This window comes from Diadema antillarum, unplaced genomic scaffold (genome assembly GCF_040938485.1).
Source record: "Diadema antillarum isolate AM-2024a unplaced genomic scaffold, OU_Dant_1.0 seq00000604_RagTag, whole genome shotgun sequence".
Classification (NCBI taxonomy): Eukaryota; Metazoa; Echinodermata; class Echinoidea; order Diadematoida; family Diadematidae; genus Diadema; species Diadema antillarum.
Genome location: NW_027271532.1, coordinates 1,857,792 through 1,881,586, shown reverse-complemented (window position 1 = coordinate 1,881,586; position 23,795 = coordinate 1,857,792). Strand labels below are relative to the sequence as shown.

The 23,795-nt window shown below is 39.6% G+C and overlaps 1 protein-coding gene across 1 annotated transcript in view; it reads left to right on the top strand.

Moving 5' to 3' along the window:
• Positions 1-2,854: 2,854 nt before the first annotated feature.
• Positions 2,855-23,795, top strand: part of LOC139735894 (BLOC-2 complex member HPS3-like) — a 37,793-nt gene continuing 16,852 nt past the window's right edge. The window contains exons 1-10 of the mRNA XM_071646648.1: positions 2,855-2,911; positions 9,043-9,347; positions 11,612-12,410; positions 13,970-14,076; positions 14,779-14,963; positions 17,222-17,332; positions 18,717-18,853; positions 19,363-19,632; positions 20,337-20,454; positions 23,187-23,270. Of these exons, the coding sequence (XP_071502749.1) occupies positions 9,134-9,347; positions 11,612-12,410; positions 13,970-14,076; positions 14,779-14,963; positions 17,222-17,332; positions 18,717-18,853; positions 19,363-19,632; positions 20,337-20,454; positions 23,187-23,270 (2,025 nt within the window). The 5' untranslated portion in view covers positions 2,855-2,911; positions 9,043-9,133. The remainder of the gene's footprint in view (positions 2,912-9,042; positions 9,348-11,611; positions 12,411-13,969; positions 14,077-14,778; positions 14,964-17,221; positions 17,333-18,716; positions 18,854-19,362; positions 19,633-20,336; positions 20,455-23,186; positions 23,271-23,795) is intronic.

The window sequence follows — 23,795 nt, the reverse complement described above, 5'->3', positions numbered from 1 at the left end:
ATTTCACTATTTCCCCCATATCTATGCAATGCCTGAAGATATTTTCTTGAAACTTAGTGTATAAATGTATTACGCAATTAAGATTCTCTGGTGAAAGTTTGGGGTCATGAGGTCAAAAGGTCAAAGGTCAAAAGGTCAAGTAAAATGTTAAAATTTCACTTTTTTTTCTCTGTATCTTGGAAATTGTTCAAGGTATCTTTATGGAACAAAGTATATATGCATGTACTGACTGGCAGTGGTTATTTAGGGAATTTGGGGTTCATGGGGTCAAAGGTCAGGGGTCAAAGGTCAAGGGCAATACTTCAAAATGTTACTATTTTCCTTATGTTTATGCAATGCCAGCAGGATTATTTTTTTAAAACTTGATGTATGCATGCATAACCCACTAGAGATTCTCAGGGATTTTTTTTTTTTTTGCCAAGACGGTCAAAGGTCAAAAGGTCAAAGATCAAGTGAAAGTGCTGAACTTACTTTTTTTCCATATCTCGGAAGTGGCACAAGTTATCTTTAAACTTAGTATATATTTATGTGTGTTCTGCCTGACAGTGATTCTCTTATGAATCAAAGGCCAGATGAAAATGATAACAATTTACTGTTCAATACAGAAATTGCACTTTTTCTCCATACCTTGAATATTACTCAAGTGTGTAAACTTATGAAAGGGTCAAAGTCGAAGTTAAAGTTCTTAAATCCCCAAATACATGCTCTCCTATTCATCCAAATAAACATAGGTCAAGGAAGGTGAACATTCGATACATTTGTGACAAATATGTCATTTTAATATTTTGCCAATTTTGTGAAAATGTAATCACACAATGTCCACATGTACTATAGACCTATTAGGAGAATCATGCATTATGGCGGAGGCATACCAGTCGCCACAGCGACATTTCTAGTTTGTTGTTTTGTTTTGCTTGTTATAGCTCATAAAACCCGGAAGTGCTCCCCCCCCCCCCCTACTTTTGAAAACGTGGCGCCGGCCATGCTCTCACACAGGATTCTGACCTTAATCTCACCCTTCGATGACGTGACAGTCCGAGAAAGATGAAAAAGAAACAAAACAAAAAAAAAAACGAGGGGAAAGGTAATACCTACACCTCATCATCAACCATGAGTGGAATATTTTTGCAGTTTCAGACAAATAACTTCGGGGATCTGGTGCACCCTTTTAGGGAATTCCCCCTCTCACATATGTGGAGATACTTTACATTTTCAGACTTGAAATTCAGAGATCTGATTCACCCCTTTGGTGAAATATTCGATATATAGTATCAACAACAACAACAAAAATTAGAAACGTGTATATTCAGGCAAATGTAATGGGAGGGTGTGGGGAGGATATTTTTGCATTTTCAGACTTATAAATTCAGGGATCGATGCACCCCTTCTGTAAAATTTAATATTCAATTTTGTTTCTATCAAAGAAGTAAGAAACATTCATATTCAGGTAAATGTGCCTGGAGAGGGTAAAGGAGGGGGATGGGCCCTCCCCCACACAAAGGAGATTTTGCATTTTCAGACCTGAAATATAGAGATGTCTATAATATGGGGTACACTCTTAGTGAGATAGTCGTTTTGGTTTCCATCAAGAGTATCCGAGACTTGAAATTCAGAGAATTGGTTCACCGCTACTTTTTGTTTCTATAAGTAAGAATACCGTACAGGGAAGGGGGAGCGTGTGTGGGAGGGGATATTTTTGCATTTTCTGACTTATAAATTGAGAATTCTCGTGTACCCCTTCGGTAATGTGTTGTTTCTATCAAAAAAGAAAAGAAGAGAAAGAAAAGAAAAGTGAGAAGTATAATTCGTATTCAGGGAAATGTGCCTGGTAGGGACCGGGAATGGTAGTAATAATCTCTTTGCAGCTTTAGTAATAACAATCTCTTCTGCGCTCGAAACATGGGGGCATTTCATGGAGGAACTTGTCGGATAAAAAAAATAATGTCTGACAAGTCAATTATATCCGACAAGTTCAGAGAAATCAGCCAATCAGACTAAAGAATTTCTCAAAACTTGTCGGATAGAAGAGACTTGTCAGATATTTATTCGACAAGTTCCTTCATGAAATGCCCCCCGGGGGGTCGGATATTTTTCTGACAAACTGTTACAAGCTACTGAAATCCTTGCATCTGATTGGCTGAGAGCAAGTTGGTCAGACAACTTTGTCCGACAAAATGCTTCATGAAATGCCCCCCCCCCCCCCCCTTTCCCGGTCGGTACGGTCACGTATAATGCAGTCATCGGCAAACAGTCGGCAGGTGGAGTTTGGCAAATTACCAAATCCATTTTGTCAATCATAATGAACTTCAAAAAATTATAGAATATGTTGACTGGTAGGCCTAACAATACACCTTCGGAGTGAGTCCAACCACTTCAACCTATTCTGATTTTTCCCCTTTCACCACCACCCTTCGTGTCCTGTGGGTTAGAAATCCCTTGATCCACCTGTGTGTTTTCCCTTGTATATTGTATGAATGTATCTGATGAGGAACTTTGTCGAACGCCTCCTACTACGAAATAATCACTATTTTTCACCCGACTTCCTTCTCGTCATAACAATTAAAGTCAAGAGTTGCACTACAAACTCCTTTGTCATGCAATGACGAGACGGTAAAATAAAGTGAACACGTAACTTTTCAGAATCAATATCGTGTGAAAAAAACCCACAAATAGCGAACCGACAAGTAAATTCGACAAAAACCAATAAAACCCATGGCCGCAACGAAAGACTTACTCCCCACCATGTGTACGTCCCCATGGCCATCCCCTCATCACCACCCCCCCCCCCCCCCCCCCCATTAGAAAACACACACAAACAGACACATACACACGCGCAATCACACAGTATATCGAGGGCAGGGACATGCATGGGAAAGTCATGAGCTGAGAAGAGCCGTCTAGACAAGTTAGAGTAAGTTTTGATAAATTAAATTGTATTATTTTGTTTTCTTCAGTCAGGAAAGCGACAGTTACGACTAACAGTTACAGATACTCTTTGGTCAACAGTAGTTCTACATCTTGCGTTTGATTCAGTTGATTTCAGATTTTGATCGCCCTAGTCCCCACTCATTAAAAAAGCCCACAAATGTCTACACGTGGGACTGTTCATAGAGCCCGAGGCCGAGGTGACATATCGAGACTGGTTCGCTATTGACCGGAATAGTATGTCTAATTCCGCGAAAAACTTCTCATTTATAATGTATTTGTAGAGCTACCGGCTACCAAGTCTCACGCATTCTGTGTGAGACTCAAGCATTTAGGGTCCGTCTCACGATCTCATCTCACGCATGGCACCCATTTTCTCACGCATCGGGCGAAGTCTGCACTGACTGCAGCTTGGGCCTTAGTATCTGTAATAAGGAGCATAGACCATAGTAGCTGAAAGGAATCTAGTTGCAATTGTAGGTATATTTTCCTTTTGTCTTTGAAAATAAGTAAAAAATAGTCACTTAAGTATGCACCTGATCGCACCAGTAAGAGCTAAAAATTGAAAAAGCTCCCTTCCGTGGGAAGCCACAGGGGGGAAAAATCCCTCCCACACCCTCGCCTCGCTCGTGCGCACATTCGCTCGCCGAGATGCCTAGGGCCTGAGTCATGAAAATCTCACTCATAATATTTTTTTGAACTTGGTATCCCTGCATTTGCTGGGTCAGTTTTTCGCTTCTTAGAAGCGAAAAACTGACCCAGCAAATGTCATTATTATAACTGAGAAGTTTTTCGCGGAATTAGACATAGACACTGTCACTAGGTCTAGGTCTATTTCTAACAACTTAGTCAATTCTACTTGTCCGGTCAAGGTTCGCTAATACACAGACCTTGATGCTAACACTACAGTTAGGCCTACCCTAACCCGGCGCGGGGCTGGGCACTGTAACCAGGTATGGGTTGCAGGGATGCCAAGTTCAAAAAAATTTTATGAGTGAGATTTTCATGACTCGGCATCTCGGCATGCAAATGTGCGCGCGAGCGAGGGTGTGGGAGGGGTTCCCCCCCCCCCCCCCCCCCCCCCCCGTGACCTCCCACGGTAGGGAGCTTTTTCAATTTCTAGCTCTTAATGGTGCGATCAGGTGCATACTTAAGTGACTGTTTTTTACTTATTTTGAAAGACAAAAGGTGCACACTTCGCCCGATGCGTGAGAAAAATGGGTGTCATGCGTGAGATTGAGAGATGACCCCTAAATGCTTGAGTCTCATGCAGAATGCATGAGACTTGGTACAGTTGTAGCTCTGGGGTTGGGGTCACTGGTGCGGTTTAACCCTGGCGCGGGGCGCTGTAACCAGGTACGGGTTGGTTGGGGTCGCTGGTGCGGTTAGGCCTACCCTAATGTGTAACGTGTAGGCCTAGCTAGGGATTAGGCCTGGGCAAAATCGTGAAATAGGCCTGTGAAAAAAACAAAACAAAACAAAACAAAAACCCTGCAAGTTAAAATAGCAATGTCAATGACAGGCTATGCAGCCAAGTAAACTAATTTCGGAATAGTCACATACAGCAGTGATCACAGAAGGTTCAGAAATATTAGGGTCTATAATTTTACATTTGGTCTTCTCTACTAGAAACACTTAAACACTTAGAACCTCTATAGACTATACTAGTGTCTATATGTGACCGTGCACCACAAAACGAACAAAAAGTCGCACACACTGATTTTGTGTGAAGACTGAAAATAGGTGAAATGGGTCAACCTAACTGATCTTGACTTTTTCATATTTTCTGAAAGAGCAAGTCTTCTTCTACATTATGATCAAATTTGGGATCATAAAACGGGAAGGAAAGTGTGTTTTTTAGTAGTTTATCTTGAACATTTTTTGGTAGAATAGTGTGATCAGGTGTGTTTTTAGAGTCCCCGCTTCATTTTTTTAAAAGCCTTGTACACACTCTTCACTTTCAACTCTAATAAGTTTTGAAAGATGATGCTACTGCTTTGAAAGTTAATATCAATTATGAACAGAATGTGTTAATAAGGCACGCTTAATTTCAGTTTAATGTGATAATCCCTTCATTGTTGTTACTCTGGTGGTTTAAATCCTGTTTTTTTTTGTCCCATTCGTTGCACAGCCAGTGCGGCTTGGTATTAAAAGATTTAGCGCTTGAATAGACACTGCTTTTCAGAGCCTCTTTTGTCAGTTCACACTTTTCCTGAGTGTGTGTTTTCTTTCCAATATTCGGATAGGTTTGGAGAGTCCATTTGATTTGAGTTATGCATCATTTTAATGCTTAAAGTCTGCTCTTTTAGATTATGCTCTTAACTAAAATTTCATGTCTGGCCACTTTCTGTGCATTTTATGATGCAGGGTCACATATGTCCATCTGTCAGAGCCAAGAGAATTCGAGAAATGGCTGAGCTGAGCTATGGGTAAATTAGTCCTCTAAGTGTTTGCACCTCTCCTACTCCCCTCGCTCCTCCCTCCTCCTCCTCCTCCTCCTCCTTCTTCTTCTTCTTCTTCTTCTGGTTAAGTCTGCTTCCTGCAAAAGCTGAAGATTCTTGTAGACTGTGTTATTTACATACCGGGTGTCCCAAAAAAAGCGGAACAGTGGATTTTCAGTACCTTGCGGTCTAAAAGTTATATATCTTTTGACATCATTAGAAAGAGCATCTTCCGCAGAAGACTATGATACCAAAATCATTTAATTTGGTTCAGTACTTTTTATTCTATGCCAATTTCTGAAAATGCAGTCATTGTCAAATTTCGCCGGATTTTTGCGACTTATGAGATAATAATTTGAGTGCGACACTCGATCCATACGGTGAATATTGTGTAAGCTCGGTGATCCATGTCAACAAAAGATACAGCTTTCACATTGGGCACGGGCCAGGAAAAAAACAGTGTGTGTGTGTGTGTGTGTGTGTGTGTGTGTGTGCGCGCTCCCAATATGAAAGCGTTATCTTTTGTTGACATGGATCAACGAGCTTACAGAATTCACTGTATGGAACGCGTGTCGCACCCAAATTATTATCTCATAAGTCGCAAAAAATTGAAAATGACTGTATTTACAGAAATTGGCGTAGAATAAAAAGTGCTCAACCAAATTTAATGATTTTGGTGTCATGGTCTTCTGCGGAAGATGCTCTTTCTAATGATGTCAAAAAATATATCACTTTTAGAACGCAAGATACTGAAAATCCACCGTTCCGCTTTTTTGGGGACACCCGGTATAATACAGTTTATTTACAAGCACATAACAAGTATGAAGAACAAAGACTAGGTCCCCACTGTGATCAACCGTTAGTCGGTTACGCTACAGAATGCTCCAACAGTCACAGATGGTGCTGCAACAATTTCCGAGGACAAGGAATTCCAGCTCCTTTCTGTCCTCGGAAAGAATGAATGGCAGTGCGATTCAGTTCTTTCAAAGTGTGCTTTTTAGAGTCTGCTTAATTTTTAGAGTCTGCTTTGCCAGATACTGGTAGATTGTTCGATTGAGATCCTCATTAAAGCCAAAACGTAGTTCTGGTACGCCTGCAAAAGTTGTCAAATTTCGCTCCCAAATGTGAACGTATTCCTAGGAAATGTTCGGAATAAGGCTGTAATAACAAGATATTCAATGGATAACGACGAAAATACGAAATATTAACCAAAAAGGTTCAGTCTCAGAACTTACCCGAACGGGGTCAGGCTAAACTCTGACTCGGGGATAACTCGGCCTCGCTTTGATGACGGCGGGCTGAGTTGTATTGGTTGTCCCTCTGGATTGTACAGTGTTGTACTATGGGAGTGGCCTGTATAAACTAGCGCTTCGCGTTCTGGCTACTTGCAGTACTTGCAGTAATGGTCCGAGTTGTTACAACGCGCGCATCAAAAACCTCTTTGGTGCGCATGCAAAATTAGTGTGCGCCTATCAAGCACCTCTAAAAACAATCAAAGACGTTTGATAAACAACAACAAAAATTTCAAAGACTGCGCGTCTCAGCAGCTGAGGTGATGTGCGTATAGGCTTGAGGACCGCGCGCTGTCCATTTGTTTTGTAAAGGATTAGCACGCACTTTCCTGTCTGTTCAGTTAAGCCTCGTTAGGTAGCAGTAGAATATGGCGATCACAAACTGCGTGTAAATTGTCTGAAATAGGGTCGAGTTTTCCCCGAGACCGAGTTAGTCTGGATCCTTCTGCAATAAAAGTCGGTATTCAGACTTCTATTATTTTTCTCAAAATACTCCAAAACAACTCATCATCCCGGCAAATCGTGTCAGCCAGGTAAGTTTCTTTGTAGACTCTTTCGATATATTGCAAGCAAATATGAAATGGTGCCAGACGGGTTCTCAAGCCCTTTACCAGAACTATGTTTTCACTTTAAGTCATTTGTCTTGGTAGAAGAAAAATGTGAAAAATTTTTGGTTGTTTTGATAAAAAGGCAATTACATGAATTTACTTCCAAGTTGGGATAATATCTTCCATTGTGCCATGCCAGTATGAACCAAACAAAGCCAAAACTAAAAGGTACATAAATTGTAGACCTATAGTCTAGAAGGTGAATGACAATAACTCTATAAGGCAAATGTGGAATGGGGATAAAAATGTTTATGTGCCCTTGATGTACCCTAACTAGTGAGTGCTGACACAAGAAATTAAAATGATGAAGAGTTCCTGTGTTGACTGTACAAAATTGTACATGGTCAAGTATTTTTGTCATATTGTATTATTTGATTAGTAACAAACTTTGAGTACCCGTATCCCTAGATCTTCCAGTTTAGCCTAATGTTGCCAAATGTATCCAGATGATTGTGTCTTTAGGGTAGAGATAACAAAGATAACTTAATTATCATATGGATTCACAGGAAATAAAAGAAAATCCAGGAAGTGATATGATTGAATTTTAGAGGCAATACTGTATACGCTATAATTTTCGCGTACATAAATTTTCGCGAATTGCCGCTGTCACACATTTTCGCGAGTGGTTAAATTCGCGATTGGGGGACCAGAGAAAATATGAAGTGACAAAGAAAGTGTGAATTTTCAACTTACTAGCATATATAAGAATGATACTAGTTATACACTGCATGAAAAAGACTTGCCAAACTCTGCGAACTAGTAAGTTAAAATTCAACATTTTTTAAGTGGTTAAGTCCATTGCGCTAGATTTCTGACGAGTGGTCCCCTTGCGATAATGGATTGGCTCTCTACAGTATTCGTAAGTAGACGTGGACATGCATAAACAAGCTTAGCCAGTATGGTCTGTTCGGTAAGCCATGACATGGTATTCTAGTACTGAAATGTTCGTATCATCAAGGCAAGGGATTCATTTTGGAAGGTAATATTTTCGCGTGTTGTTAATTTCGCGAATAGCTCCCGACTCGCGAAATTCGCGAAAATAAAACCCCCGCGAAATATATAGCGTATACAGTACTTGTCAGAAGTTTGAACAGAGATTAAAGCTTCAGGACCTACTGTTAGAGGCACATGGTCCTGGTGGTTTAGTCAAATGCATACGCGGGCGCACGGCGCAAGTTTCCTATAGAGTTAAGAGACCTACGCTATTGACTCCTCTTTAGCGCTTACGCTGTGACCCACTTCCCCGAGTCCGAAGAAGTCCGATCCACTGTAGTCAGTGGTCTGATCACAGTTTGGCCCATGATTCGGCTGAGGGGGATGACAGCGTTAGCAAACTTCTTTTGTGATGTCATTATAAGAAGCACATATGCACGCACCCTGGCATTACTACAGACTCCGTGATGCGCAGAGAAGACAACGAAGGCAACGTTACCAAGCAACACCTACTCGTTTTACTCTTGATGACTACTCACCCTAGCTCGGCAATCTTCGTATCAATGCTAACGGTGATCGGCAGTATCATCAACAGCGCTCTGTACTACCGGGACTATGCACCTTTAAGGTATCAGAACCCTGCTACAGATGAATTGCTCAGAGAGATTAAGAATAAAGATCAGTGAGGTACTTCTTTTGAAAAAGATGTCTGAAGAGTAGAAACAAAAACTCAAGCAGAGTCTACCCTTCATCAGAGTCTAGATATTCGGTTTTGCTTTTGTTCTTGCTTTCAGCATTCCCAAGACGTTTCATAATGAAGTGTTTTATTTGTTTCATTTCTAGATTTTCTTCTACATGAGAGGTAAATCACAAATGACTGCAGGACCTTGGCCCTGAAAGAAGAGAATTGAATGAGATAGTGTCAGAATCCACCATGGTGCAAGTACTTTCCTGTCATCACTTCAAGTCACAAACTGTTGTGAGTCCAAGCCATGAGCCACTTGCTGTGTTTGCATCGGGCAATTATCTCTTTGTGGCAACCTCCCAACTGACAGTGGAGGTATACAGACTGGATGGGGCGGAATGCACACTCATTCAACAGATGAAGACAGTTGGCGTCCCATGGAAAGGTGCCTTCAATGTGCCAGGTAATGACACTGTCCCTAAAATGTATTATTTTTTTCAGCAGACTTATTTGATGTCATTGGGCTACTCATCAATCAGTAGAACCGCAAATAAGTCGGTTAAGTAGAATGTTGCTACTACGTGATGATCGAATCATGTCCACCTTGAATGGCCCTCTGGCCATGGGAAGTCCTGATTTGTGAAAAATTAGACTCGCTAAATATATGGCATATACCGTATGTCCAAAAAAAATTACAACGGGACCCTCCACAATGATATCTTTAAAAATGGTGAATCAATCCAAATACAAATTCAGGGTATGAAACTATAACTCACTGCCCACATCTTACAGAAAATCCCATTCGATTTGCTTCAGTGGTCAAAGAGAAATGAGGAATTTTGTAGAGGATGTCAAGAATCTCTTCCCTCCAAGTTCTGTCTATTGTATTCACACACAAAAGCATCGAAGTGCTTAACTTGGAAGAATCAGACTCATGACATGCTTCACAACATTCCACTTTTCACTGTGACTGCTTAAGCTGGTATCTCACTGAGCCACGAACGTTTGCGAACGTAGCGAATTTGAGATTCGCCAACTTTTCTGACGAATGTTTGTGAAAAATCAAAGTTCGCTTCTGCCATTAGCGACAGTTAGCGACTTTTAGCGATGTTTAGCGACAATTAGCAACACTTCAGCGAATGTTTGCGAAAGTGTTTGCGAAACACAGGAGGCGACTATTAGCGAATGTTAGCAAATATTAGCGACAATTTTGCAAATGTTAGCGACAGTTTTGCAAATATTAGCAACTGTTTGCAAATCCTTTGCGACAATTTGTGAATGTTCTTGGACCTACATGTAGATAAGTACCAGGCGATTATGTGTAGTTAGACCCATTAAACGAACGTAAAATGTAAAACCTTCTGCTGAATTCAGATCTCTTGTGACAACCGTTCAAGATGGATTTCCAGTATATGGAAATAAATTTCTGCCAGGAAGAGGCTCAACGTGTTGCTATCCTTGAAGAGCTGCTTTGTCTGGCTGCTGCTACAGCTATTGTGCAGCATAAGAGAAAGAAAATAAAGAAAAACAAGAAAGGAAGAAAAAAAGAAAGACTGTTGGGTCAGAGAGTGGTTGTTGCAGAGGACAAACTTATGAAAGTCTGAAATATGAAAAGCTTTTGCAGCAATTACAATCATGATGGAGATGTCAAGAGCTTCAAGAACTTTCTTAGAGTGGAACCTTGTCTGTTTCAGAAGCTTTTATGTAGGAACCATATATGGTTACTTATTCGCTAGCAGTGGCGAATCAAATAAAAATGTTAGCGACACCGTATTACGACCGTTTGCGAATTCTTACGAGTGTTTTGCGAATGTTTGCAACTGTTAGCGAAAATACAAATTCGCAAAGGTTCGCAAAGAAATTTTGAACATGTTCAAAATTTCTTTGCGACAAGAAAAACTGTTTGCGACAATAAAAACCATTTGCGAACTTTCTTGCGACTGTTAACGAACCTTTTGCAACCCTTTATGAACCCTGGCGAAATCCCGAATTCGCTACGTTCGCAAACGTTCGCCGCTCAGTGAGATACCCCATTTAACCAAATTGAATGGGGTTTTCTGCAAAATGGAGCTAAGATGTTATATTTTAAGACCCTGAAGTAGCATTTAGACAGTTTAATCATATTGGGTGTTATCAATGCAAAAATTTGATTGTACTTTTTTGGGGGGACATACTGTACAGTGTTTGAGTGCATACAATATTCAACCTACATGTACATAGAGGCTAAAAGTTTGATATGTGAAATTTACACTCACCCTCTTTTGTTGGTTACTGACTTTTTGTTATTATTGTTATTATTATTATCACCGTTCTTATATAGCACATAATACCTTTGGCAAGGTCTCTATGCGCTTTGGAGGGAGACAAAGAAACATTCAAAAGAAAATATAAAATTTTACAGAAACAGTAGAATGCTGCATAAAGCATCATCTACAATCACTATTGAACAAATACGTTTTTAAAAACGTTTTGAACTTATTGATGGAAGTCGCATGTTTTATATCACTTGGGATGCTGTTCCACAGTTCTGATTGTTTAAAGTATAGAGCTTGCAGTAAACTAAAAAATATTTGAAAAATATTTGAAAAAGTATATTCAAATATATTCAAAAAAAGAAATATAGAGAAACATATAGTTTTAGCAAACTCTTTAGTGAAGTAGATTGTAATAGAAAGAAATAGATGCCACAAGATTTCTTTTCATTGCAACAATTCTACACCTTGGCAGGTAATTACATAGCTCTCTTGGAAGATGAGACTGGCACATCCAATGCTTTGAGAGTCTACTTTAACTGGCGCCAGAGTGGAATCCAGGAGAATGTGACCAAAGCACGCATAGCAGGGACCAGCTCACCGGTGCTCTCCCCATCTAGCGAGACCTCATCCAGACATCTTGAGGTAGTGGAGGTGCGCACAATGCGTCACATTCTGTGCATGGCGTGTTGCAGTGAGAATGGAAACCTGGTCGCTGGCATGAGTGGAGTCATCAGCATCTTCCGACTGACGGATACTGAGGGCCACCATGACTTCCAGCATTTTATCGACATTGTGATTACCGGTAACAACTTCAGAGTCATCAATGTGGATATCCTTGGAGCTCACCTTGCTTTCACATCCAACCATGAAGCTCACGTGTTGCTGCTCAATGCACAGAAGTTTAACATCACATGTTCATCTATTAGTAAAGTCCAAAGAAAATCTGCATCCTCAAAAGTGGGTGTTCCACCTGTGGACAAATCTGACATGGACACTCATCAGCCGCCTGCAAGCCTGCATAGCGCAGGATTTGTGAGGGACAAGCACTACGTGGAGTGGAGCTGTGGACCCACTGGTTTGTCAGTGGACAACTCTGAAGGTAGTCGCTCAGAGCAAATCATCCAGAACTGCATCATGCTTCCCAGCATCTTGAATGAGGATTATGTGAAGCAGAAAGAAGGCCCTGCAGAGATCCTTGGTCCAGTCCGTGGTGTGCCAGGTGTAGCACCTTTCAAAATAAGACATGCAAAGTGGACACACTCTGGCAAAAGGTAAGATGGCAAAAACGAAAAAAAAAAAAAAAAAAGCATCTCCATGTAATTAAGACAAGGCAATAAAAATGTATGATCTATGATGTACTAGTTAGTGATTTCATTTCTCTGTAAACCTGGTGGTTTAACTATATAAATGTGTTTAACACATTTATAAATGTGTTTAACACATTTATAAAAGGATATCACCGAGCCTGTATACAGAGTATCAGTAGCTATATGATAATGATAATAATAATGATAATAATAATAATGATAATAATAATAATGATAATAATAATATTAGTAATGATAATATTAAAGGGTGTATACAGTTTTGGTTGAAGTGAGGATTTAGCTTTTAACGTTTTGTGAGATATTCAGAAACCACTCTATGAGATGTCAAAGAGCATGCAATTCTAAGGGGTATCAAAAGTTAATTTGATGAAAATCGGTTTTAAAGAGATCCTAATAAAAGGCGTGGTCTGTCGCCCTTTATTATTATCACTTTTTTGGATACCTCAGCCATTTGAAAACCAATTTTCATGAAATAAATGTTGAATCCTTCTTAAAATTACATGCTCTTTCATATTTCATAGGAGGTTTATCATTATCTCACTTAGGAATGTTCAAAACATGAATCCCCACCTCAACCAGTACTGTATAGTCCCTTTAATAATGATAATAATAATAATAATAATAATGATAATAATAATAATAATAATAATAATAATAATAATAATAATAATAATAATAATAATAATAATAATAATAATAATAATAATAGTTGATATTTTAGGGTGCCTATTCCACTGGATACAAAACACTATGAGATGTCATCCCTGGTCGCCATAGGAGATAACATTACCAGGCAGTGACAATACAAGCCGAGTGCATATAAAGGGATATCGAAATAAGTAGATCTTCAAATTTTGTTTGAAGTGATCCAGTGTTGGTGATGATTTCAGAAGAGGAGAGAGCTTATTCCACAGCCTAGGAGCAGAAGAAGAGAAAGCTGCATCACCAGCTAGTTGTTTTTTTTTTTTTTTTGTTGAGTGAAGGTAACGGATGATGAAAGACGAGTGTGCCTAGAGTGAGAGCGTCATACCAGACACTCCCCAATGTACTCTGGAGCTCTATTGTTGACTACTTTGTAGACCAGTAGGAGAAGCTTGAAGGATATTCTTGCTTTGACTAATCCAGAAGCACATGTCAGACAGTAAGGTTATGCCACACACATTATTCCTTCTGTGGTCACAGAGTCAATGCCAGCTTGAGTAAAACATGCTCAGCATAAACATTCATCCATCCAGTATGTATACATGTATCAGCCTGTTGTATACATGTTGCACTGTGTCAGCCAATGTAATGTATATGGCATGCTTACTTGAGTTTCAAAGTGATTTAGTGACAGAGCTATAACCAAGCATGCTCATATATTCAGATATTTGCATATGTTGTCGTACTCAGTCATGAAAAAAAAAAAAATTGAATTCATTCCTCGTGATATAATCTCTCAGTATTGTCATGTCTTCCATACAGAACTTTAACTTTTGTTTGTTGCATTCCCGAACCTGCAGAGCTGGGGCCGAAAAGGTTACATCGTACATTCATCTCTTGTACTGCAGATTTCCAATGTCGGAAGCAGGTCTTACAACAGTGCAACTCTTGCCGACTTATGAAAAAAGTAAAAGAAAACGTGGGCAGTCTGCCTTTTAAACTCAAATATTTTAAATATAGTATTACTGTAAAAGTGGATATTTTCGCGCGACTGATTTTACGCGCTCGGCGGGGTAAGAAGAGTTTTGCATGTTTTTAATTCCGCGGAATCAAGACATTAACTACTGGAACATATGGCAAGCAAAAATATCCGCATGCTTTTATTTTCGCACTAGTTTCTGGTTGCGCGAAATGCGCGAAAATTTCCACTTTTACAGTATGTTTTGTGAATGAAATACCCCATATCTGTGAAGAAGGATTTGCAATGTCTGTTTTTTTTTAAAAGATATACAGTATATTTACTGGAAACCTAACATGATGAATCTCAGTCTTTCTTTTTTTTTCCCCCAGTTAATGTGGCTCCCATTATTTTATATAGACTGTGTTTCATAGCATTTGCTTCGAATTGGCCCCTTTATATATATTTTTAGTGCACCAAGACAGCTCTGTGTGCAGTTAATTGATATTGCAAAGAACATGGATTTATGCTAGGTTGTAGTATACAGACTTACAAGTTTGAAAACATAAGTGTCACATACTGTGTAATGGATAAGAAGTGAGATTCTTGCTTAAACCATCTGTTTGCATTCTAGAAATTCTAAAACGTGTGTCGCAAGAAATATAACTTTTGTGACATGTGTGTTTGTCTTTGTTTCTTTGTCCCGTTTAGTTCCATTTTCACTGGATGCCATAAGAACCTCTGGAGAGGGGACTTCTGAGTCATTCCTTGCCCAAAGTTTGGTTGGAATGTGCTGTCTACTCAGCACCCCAAAGCAGGGCCTTGTCTACGACATCTTAGATCAAGTGCGTCCTCTCTCTTACTATCTCTACACAGCCAAGGCTATTGCCATTGATGTGAGTGGAACCAGTAAAGCTGTCACTCTTTTCTCTGTGAAATGATGTTACATGAAGTGAACCAGTCTTGTTAGGTGCAAGTGCAAACCATGTTCATTGACCTGTAGAGTCGATTTGGGCATGTTGTGCAAATCAAACATGGACAGGCACAATTTACCATCCGATTGCGATCATACAATTAATTCACTGATTTATTCATGGTAATGGTGATTCATGGTAGTGCCATACAGTTTGTATCAACCACATAAATAAAAATCATTTCAATTAAAAGCAAGAAGAAATATGAATGAATTTACGATAAAGAAGAAAGTTCAAACTTGTAAACTAGAAAAAAAACTTGTTTGTATAGTCATATGATACTTATTTGAGAGAATGCTTACAGATCTGGCATTCTTTAGTAGATCTGGAATGCTATGATTATTTATCCCATCAGTGTTGAGGAGTTTAAAGCTGGCAAGGTTAGGGTAATGATGATGATGAGAGAGTCAAAGGACCAGACTATAGCAGGAGTTAGGTCGCTGATCCACACAGGGAGGGAGTGCAGGGCGGAGGAGGCTGCGGATGAGGCAGTAGCAATGACAAAGTGGAAGGAGATGCAGGGTGCTGTTCAGGTTGGGCGGGTTGGATTTCATCATGGCGTGAGATAGTACATCAAGAAAGCCTAGAAGGGTAGGGGGATTTGGCGATGGTGGCAGTTAAGGACTTCTCAACCACCTCCTGTTTACAGGGCTACCAGGAGTACTGGTTTGCAAAAGCTGCATAACATGGAATGCAGGGAATGAAGTAGGTGGAAGGGGGTAGAGTAGAAGAAGATGATAATAAAGTGCAAAACCTTTAGGCATATATTCTTCTGCGCTGCAAAAGCTTCTGGTATGCTTGATGATTATGAACAGTCAAATGAAAAGATGTGTTTTGAGTCGTGATTTAAAGACTGCTACAGTTGGGGATTTCCGGACTTCTAATGGTGTGGGATGTTGTGGGATGACCTCAGGTTAATGTCCTCCGGAGCTGTGTGCTTCCTGATCAGCTCCACCTTTGGTGTTTTGCCTTCACCAGTGAATCTGAAGAGGTGGGGAGTTGGGAGGGATGGTGGATGCAGGGTTTGCAGGAAAGCAAGGGGGTTGCTGGAGCACATTCTATCTACGTGTAGAAGGTTATTGCAGGACTATAGATGTAGGCACAGCCAGGTGTTAAAGGAGATGGAGGGATTGGCAAGTGCAGCAATGGAGGCAATAAAGAAGAATGGGCTTCCTGTTAAAAGGTAAAGGGATCTAATTTGTAAAGGAAGGGACAAGATGCAGTGTGAGGAGGAAGGGACCTTGAAGGAATGTTAGCAGCGGGGAATGATTGGAAGGTGTAGATGGATGAGGGAAGTAATATATTGAGGAACGTAAAGATGACTTGTGGAGCAGTGGAGACAGGATCTGCATGGCTTGTTGGGAAGGCATGGGGGATGGGGTGTAGAGGGAACATGATTAGCGATCGTGAATGAAAAAGTTTAAGGGTGTCAGTAGCCGGAACCATTGGCTGGAGGATTGGGGTTCCACTTCGGAATCAGTGATGGTGAGATTGATACTCTCATTAGTGCTAGGGAATTGTGGGGAAGTGTGGAAAGATGACATGGGGGTGCTGTCTAGGGAATCCCAACGCAGCACCGTCCAGCCAGGGGGAGGTGTCCAGTACTTAAATAGCTGATACACTGCTGATCCCTGGTGTGCTGCTAATGACCCATTTAGCAGTGGCAGGATTCAACATTTTTGTTGTTGTTTATATTGAGAACATATCAAAACATTAATTCCATATTAAGCAGCATGTATTCACGCTTATGTTCATACTCACATACACCAAGGACACAATGTGCAATGAAAATGGTTGTAAAGATGCAGTTGTTCTCATATACTATGTAGCATAAGAATTAGGGCATCCATTGTATTGCTGCAGTATACATAGGACTCTTACCCTTGAACTACTAAGAATTATTTTAGATCCATTAGTCTGAATGTGAAGAGTTTTACAGATGTTAAAGTGAAGCATTGCAAAGTTCTGATTGCAGCAATTCTGAAACAGAGGAAAACTGTTAAATCATGTATATTACCTCTCATTTTGGCATGTACATATTCATGTTAAAAGAAATGTAGAATTCAGAGAGCAAAAGGGATTGACCATTTATTAGTGGAAACAGCTCTGAAAGCTTTAATGCTTGGCAAATATCCATTCATTATTGAAACCATCTCCATGCAAATGTGATCTTGTTGCAGGTGGGTCATGATTTCCTGTATGCTGTGTCTCCCAGTGGACTGGAGACGTACTCGCATCGGATTACTGCTGCAGCCATCCACAATACAGAGAGCATTGACGGTGTGTCCAACGTGAGTGTGTTTATATGTCAAGATTGTTGTGTGTTTGTCCATTGATCTTGGGTTGGTTTATAGAATTTTTCAACTACGTTCCCTGATAAGGTGCAGATCGGAAACAATGCATATGGGTCTGCTTGGAAAGAAGCACTTGTTTCACCATGCCATTTAGTCACCCACAAACTAAAGTTGCTTTCTTTTTATGTGCACCAATGAAGCATTGTATTCCACAACAGGCAATAATTATAATGTGGGAATTATGTGAGAATAGGTAGCTTAAAGGGGAGGGGGTGGGGTGGTGAGAAGGTATGGGTAGGAAGAAGAAAGGAAGGTTGGGGGGGGGGGTGCTTATATAAAGGGCAGATTAAGGCATTAATGATAAGGGAAGAAATATTGTTGTTTGTGTTATGGGGGGATGGGTAGTTATGCATTTTTGCATTAAAAAAAAAAAATTTGTTCACATTTGTTTAGTGTGCTCATTAACAGGAGATATTATGCTGTGTATATTTGTGTATGAGCATTAAATATTTCCACATTCCTGAATGTTCAAGAGGATGACTCAAGTGTACTCATTTTATGTTAGGTATATTCATTTTGTATATTTATTAACCATTCAAGTGGAATGTATGGCTACTAATGAAATCACAATAAAAAAAAAAATGGAGGAAAAAATGTATGAATGCATGCACTTATGTTCATACTCCGGCGGATGCATTTGTATGCCTTTGCCAGCAATTGTAATACATTTTATCCCATTATTCTTGCAAAGTGAAACTTTTGCAAAGTCTGCTGGTTAATCTAAAGACGTTTTCACATCAGCCCAATGTTTCGAAATAGCGCGCTATTTTCTGATTTGGGAAATTAACTCGATCACAAGTTAGCGCGCTATTTGATAATGTGAATACAAATTAGCGCGCTAATTTTATCGCTCTGATCGAGAAAATTTCTCGAGTCCAACTCGGGAAATTTCAGAAATAGCGAGATAATTTGCAAACTAGCGCGCTGTTTGATAATGTGAAATCGCCTCAAGAAATTAGCGTGATGCATCCCATCATGCCTAGCGTGTGTGATGGTGATCACGCGGGTAATTTTTTTGAAAGCGCGCGCTCTACTGGTATACCTGACGCTGTTTGCGCATGCTCAGCTGTCGCATTAGCTCGAAAAAAATTTCGGGCTAATGCTCTTCGGGCTGATGTGAATAGGAAATGAAATAGTGCGCTAATTTGCGATCGCGAAAAATATCTCGAGCTTGGTTTTTTATCGGGCTGATGTGAAAACGCCTATTGTTCTCATATGATGTCATTCTCAGCAGTAGTTATGCCAAATGGTGATGTCATTTTTTTTTAATGGAAAGTGTCTATTCCTGTTTAACCTGAGCTGTGAAAATCCTTGTCTAAAGGCATGTCCTGACCCCACTACCGACATCTGCCTGGTGAGCTTGCGGCCATTCCTGAGTGTGCAGACTGTTGCGTCATGTGACCGTCATGTGATTCTCATGTGCAAGGAGAAGAGCAGTGGAGAGCATGCATCTAATAGGTGAGACAGACATAAGTGGTAGCATATTTGTGTTAGAGGGTGAATAGACCGTTTCCGTAATGTATTGCAATTTATAAATGTTTCTTTTCTTACAGCCAAGTAAGAAAGCATGTCATTTACCTGCTCCCTCCCATTAAGTTCCACAGGCAGGAATTCACTTAGTTGTTGCTAGGTAGGGCAAGCCACCGGCAAGCTTTGTGGTTGTTAGGGGCAACTTTTGTGAACAAGGTATGCACCAAATTGGAATATATTTCAGAAGTGGTCTATTGAAATGGATTGCAATGGTGAGAATATAGTTGTTGGTGTGTTTGCTCTTTTTGTTCTAGGGACTGGGCTGCCATGGTCAGTGATCTTAGACAGACAGACCATGAAGTTACACGGTTAGGTTATATTTCTTTAAATCATTGCACCTTTACCTCCATTGCCAAGGATTTTCTAGGTTCTGCCCTAGTGTACATCAAGCAGGTCTTCAATGGTGGAAATGCCTAATTTCTGTGTTACGTTTTCAGTGACTGGAGTGTGTATGTCCTGCAAAAGGCTCCGGCCACTGACCTCCTCGTGGACATGATTGAGATGGCCACTAGCTTCCGTCAGGCCAGCATATCAGCCTACCAACACTTGGTGTTGGAAGCCCACCTTCTGGCACGGGCCAAGCTGTTGCAGTGTTGCTATGGCAACAAGGATGTTGGCAGTGGTCAGGAGGACAAGGATGCTGATCAGGAGGCGATGAAAAGACTGTTTCAGGAAACCAGTGCATTACTTGGACAGGTCTATGCTGGGTGAGTCTGGATGATAATTTTGTATTTCATTGTTGTGTACTTTCAGTGTCAGCTTAGCTGTAGTGATCACAATACAAAGGTAAATATTCTGTTATCAAGCTCATTATAAGAACAAGGCATGTCTTGTTGGTAATGTTGTATATCATAATCAGTTTGTGTCATTGCCTGTCTTCATCACCTGCTGTTTGGAGAAGAAATTAAAATGAGCTGTAAAACCTGCATGCTTCATCACTAGATTAATTATATGACACTGTAGACATAAGCCATTTATCCATGCTGAGATCAGTTTGAAGAATTAGGCATTTCTAGGTGTTTCCATGTATTATTCCCTAACACATACAGTGTATACAGAGGAAATGAACAAAACTCAAATGGAGCAGTTGGTGGTTGATGAGCATGATAGATACGCAACTCTCTTGGAGGAGTCTGCGCCTTTGAATGTTTCTAAAACAGATGGCACTATACAAATGTTGTGGATCGTCATCGTCATCATAGAGAACTCAAACTTTTCTGCATTTTTGTTTTTCTACTAGCAAAAGTGTTACATGGAGAACTTTCAGTGTTGCATAGTGCCAACTTTATAAAACATGGACATATGCTAAATGTGTAGGCGTGTCTTGAATTGTGTCATGTCTTATCAGTCTATGACCACTTTTTGTGTGTGTGGCAGTTGTAGTCTAATCTCTCTTCTCTTCATTCATCAGAAGCACTTGTGAGTCAGAGTGGCCGCTGACTCTCCCCTACCTAAACATGTCTGAACGGCCCATCTCAGAAATCTTGGCATCCATTACAGGATCTCTGCAGGAGCAATTCAAGCAGGAGGTGATTTTTCTCTCTGAATTCTCATCTGGCTACTTTCCACATCCTCTTCCCTTCCATTTCATCTTTCTCCTCCTACAATATCCGAACATCTTTAATGCTTGATTCTCACTCTATTCTTTCTTACCACTCTCTCTGTTCCTTTCTCTACTGTCTCCACTAGTGCAACTTTAACTTCCAGACCATTGCTGTCCCCCACTCGTCACTTTTTGCCCTCCTTACAACCCCCATATGTCGCTTCCCTCTTCAATTCCCCTCTTTCTAGGCTCTTCTTCTGCCAAGTATCAATCCGGTTAAGGACTACACACACATGGTGTCACCGCAAGCCTTTCTCCCTCATTTACTTCACCATGCAAACCTTCAAGCAACACGTTTCCATATTTGTTCTATCATCCACAAGCAATCTGTAGTAACCCCTAAGTAAACTAGACATTTGTCATCATAACTGTTTTTGTGGCTGCCAGGCAGTGGTGCAGGAGCCATGTGAATCTCTAAAATGAGGAATGTTCACATGCATTTTAAAGGGATCGTATAGTTATGGTTGAGATCTAATTTCAAGTTTCTAACATTTTTTGGTGAGATAATGAGAAACCTCTTATGAAATGTGAAAGAGCATGTAATTCCATGAGGAATTCAACGTTTATTCGATGAAAATTGGATTTGAAATGGCCGAGATATCCAAAACAGAGCGATTCTAATAAAGTGTGGGACCCACCTTTTATTATGATCGCTTTGTTTTACTTTGTTTTTGGATGTTTCAGTCATTCCAAACCCTATTTTCCTCAAATAAACTTTCAATTCCTCTTAAAATGGTATGCTCTGTACTATTTCATAAGTGTTTTCTTAGTATCTTGCAAAAAGTTAAGTCCAATTCTCATCTCCACCAATACTGCGAGCGCCAACATTTGCGAAATTAAATTGTATGCGAAAGTTCTTGCCTACACAATATGCATTGAATGCCAGAGGCAATTTGTGAAAATTTCTTGCTGCGAGCAAGGCCGTCGGCTCCAATTCGCGAAATTTTCATGCCGCAAATATATCGTGTTTTACAGTAAGTGTTTTTAGGTTGTCTTTCTATGTCTTTCTACATTGGTGTAGAATTCAAACAAAGTCATGCCTGTCTCAGACATAAAGTGAGTCAGTTGTAGTTAAAAGGAAAAGGTGGAGGCATGTATCTCAGTTCTATTTTATTAAATTTGTGGTTCGTGGTTGTTACAAGCATTAACTAGAAAAGCACTCCGAGGGCGCAGACCTCCGCCAAGCAGCTAATTTCCACCCATATACAAGCATGCTGAATATTACCCAATTTCCCAATGATGAAGTAGCCTTGTGTTTTACATCATCAGATTTCTGCGGTGCAGTGCCTTGAGCAGAGCCTGCACATGCTTTAATGCACATATGCAGACCTCAAATACGTGACCCTGTTTGCCAAAAGATTTTTTTTTAATTTCATTATGAAATTCATAAAATTTCCCTGATCACTACCAAAATTTAATCATCTGTTCCTTATGTCATTATCAACTTTTCCATGTAAGTTTCATGCACATCCGTTCACAGTCTTTTGAGTTATTTTGCAAACAGACAGACAAACCAATGCTGGCAAAAACATATCCTCCGTGGCAGAGGTAATAATGTTTCCAGATGTGAGGTATCGAAGGTTACACTTACCTTAGCACCCCTCCCCCCCCAAAAAAAAAAAAAAAAAGAAGAAGAATGTGTTAGATGTACTAAAAATAAAATGTATTGAGAGACAGGGAAGTTTTGTCTTTGAAACTATACATGTTTAGGTCTAATGGGAGAATACATGTAAAACTTTAATTTCCAGTGCGAGTGGATCATTTTTAAATCTGTCGGAGGTATTCTGAAAATAGTTTCCAGTATTAGTTGGTGTGTATTCAAGCAGAGATAAAAGATGATTGCTTTGTTTTAGAGTCCTGTCTCATGTTGGACTGCCCACACCATGTTATTGGAAAAGACAAGATTGGTCAGCAAGTGGATATTTTATTTTAAAAACTGAGTACCTAATAATGCTATGCAGCTATAGATTAGGTTCTCCATCCAAATAAAGATCATGATTGTTGCACAATAGACCGGTTTATGACCATATTCAAATCATAAGCATCCTTCCATAGTGGGTTTTTCCTAACAAGCAGAAACGATGCATGAGGCCTAGTTTGCATGCAAATGTAATTCCCAGTATTTTGATTTACAAGTTCTTTGAATTTCGATCATTTTGATTTATTCAGTCAGGAATAGGTGAATGAACAGCTTGTTGCTGTATCCTCAAGAAAGTTTGTCTTTGAATTTAATGCATAATCAACCTGGACTGTTTGCACATTGCATTTCATATGCTGGTGTCCGAAGACAGAGAACAAGAAAAAAAAAACCAAAAACAAACAAGTTCTCAAGAGTCAAATAGTAATTATTCTTTCACATTTTTTGTACAATTTTCATGAAGACTCAACCTACTATTCCATTTCTTTCTTCTATGAGAGAAATAGCATTTTGCAAAGCTTGTTGCAGTCATCATGGACCCTGAAGTGAAAATGGCATGCAGATTTATTTTAGCAATATGTTTGCACTCAGATTTGCAATGTCTCTGTTATTAAAGGTACTTGCCATCTCTGTAAGCATCAGAATGTAATAATTTGCAAATACTCAAGATAGGATGAATGACAATGAAATAAAAGATAAATCAAAAGAAAAAAACTTACCAATGTCTTAATTCTTTCCAGGATCTGTCACTTGGTCCAGGATTGGCCAGCTACCTTGATTTTAAACTGTTTTCTGGAGATGCATCTGAAGTAGAAATGGACAAGGTTTGTGTGTAATCATTACTGTCTAACTGACATTAGATATCTACTTCTCAATGGCCAATAGAGAAGTGCAGGGAGATTATTTCTTAGTGAGAAACATGTGTTACCCAATGAAGGGGATGTAATTTTGTAGTTATTGACTCCTTCCATGCCCAGACATTTTTATGATATTCATCCTCAATGTAAAATATCATTTATGAAAGAGTAAATTACACAATATGAACTACAGAAGAGAATGATTATGTATGTTGCCACAAATTTTTCTTTGTGTACTTTTCTGCTGTGAAAAAAAAAAATAATGAGTCAAATTCATGTGAACATCTTAGTGAAATTCTAAAGGCAATTGTAATTTTCAATTTGAATCCAGTAGTATTCTTGGTATAGTCATGCTGCTCTTATAACTACATCTCATTTAAACAATAACTCTAGTGCAAAGATATAGTTATGTAGGTTACATATGGGAACTTTTAATTCATTACACACAAAAAAAGAAGATATAGAAGAGTATTTATATGGTCTCTGTGGGAA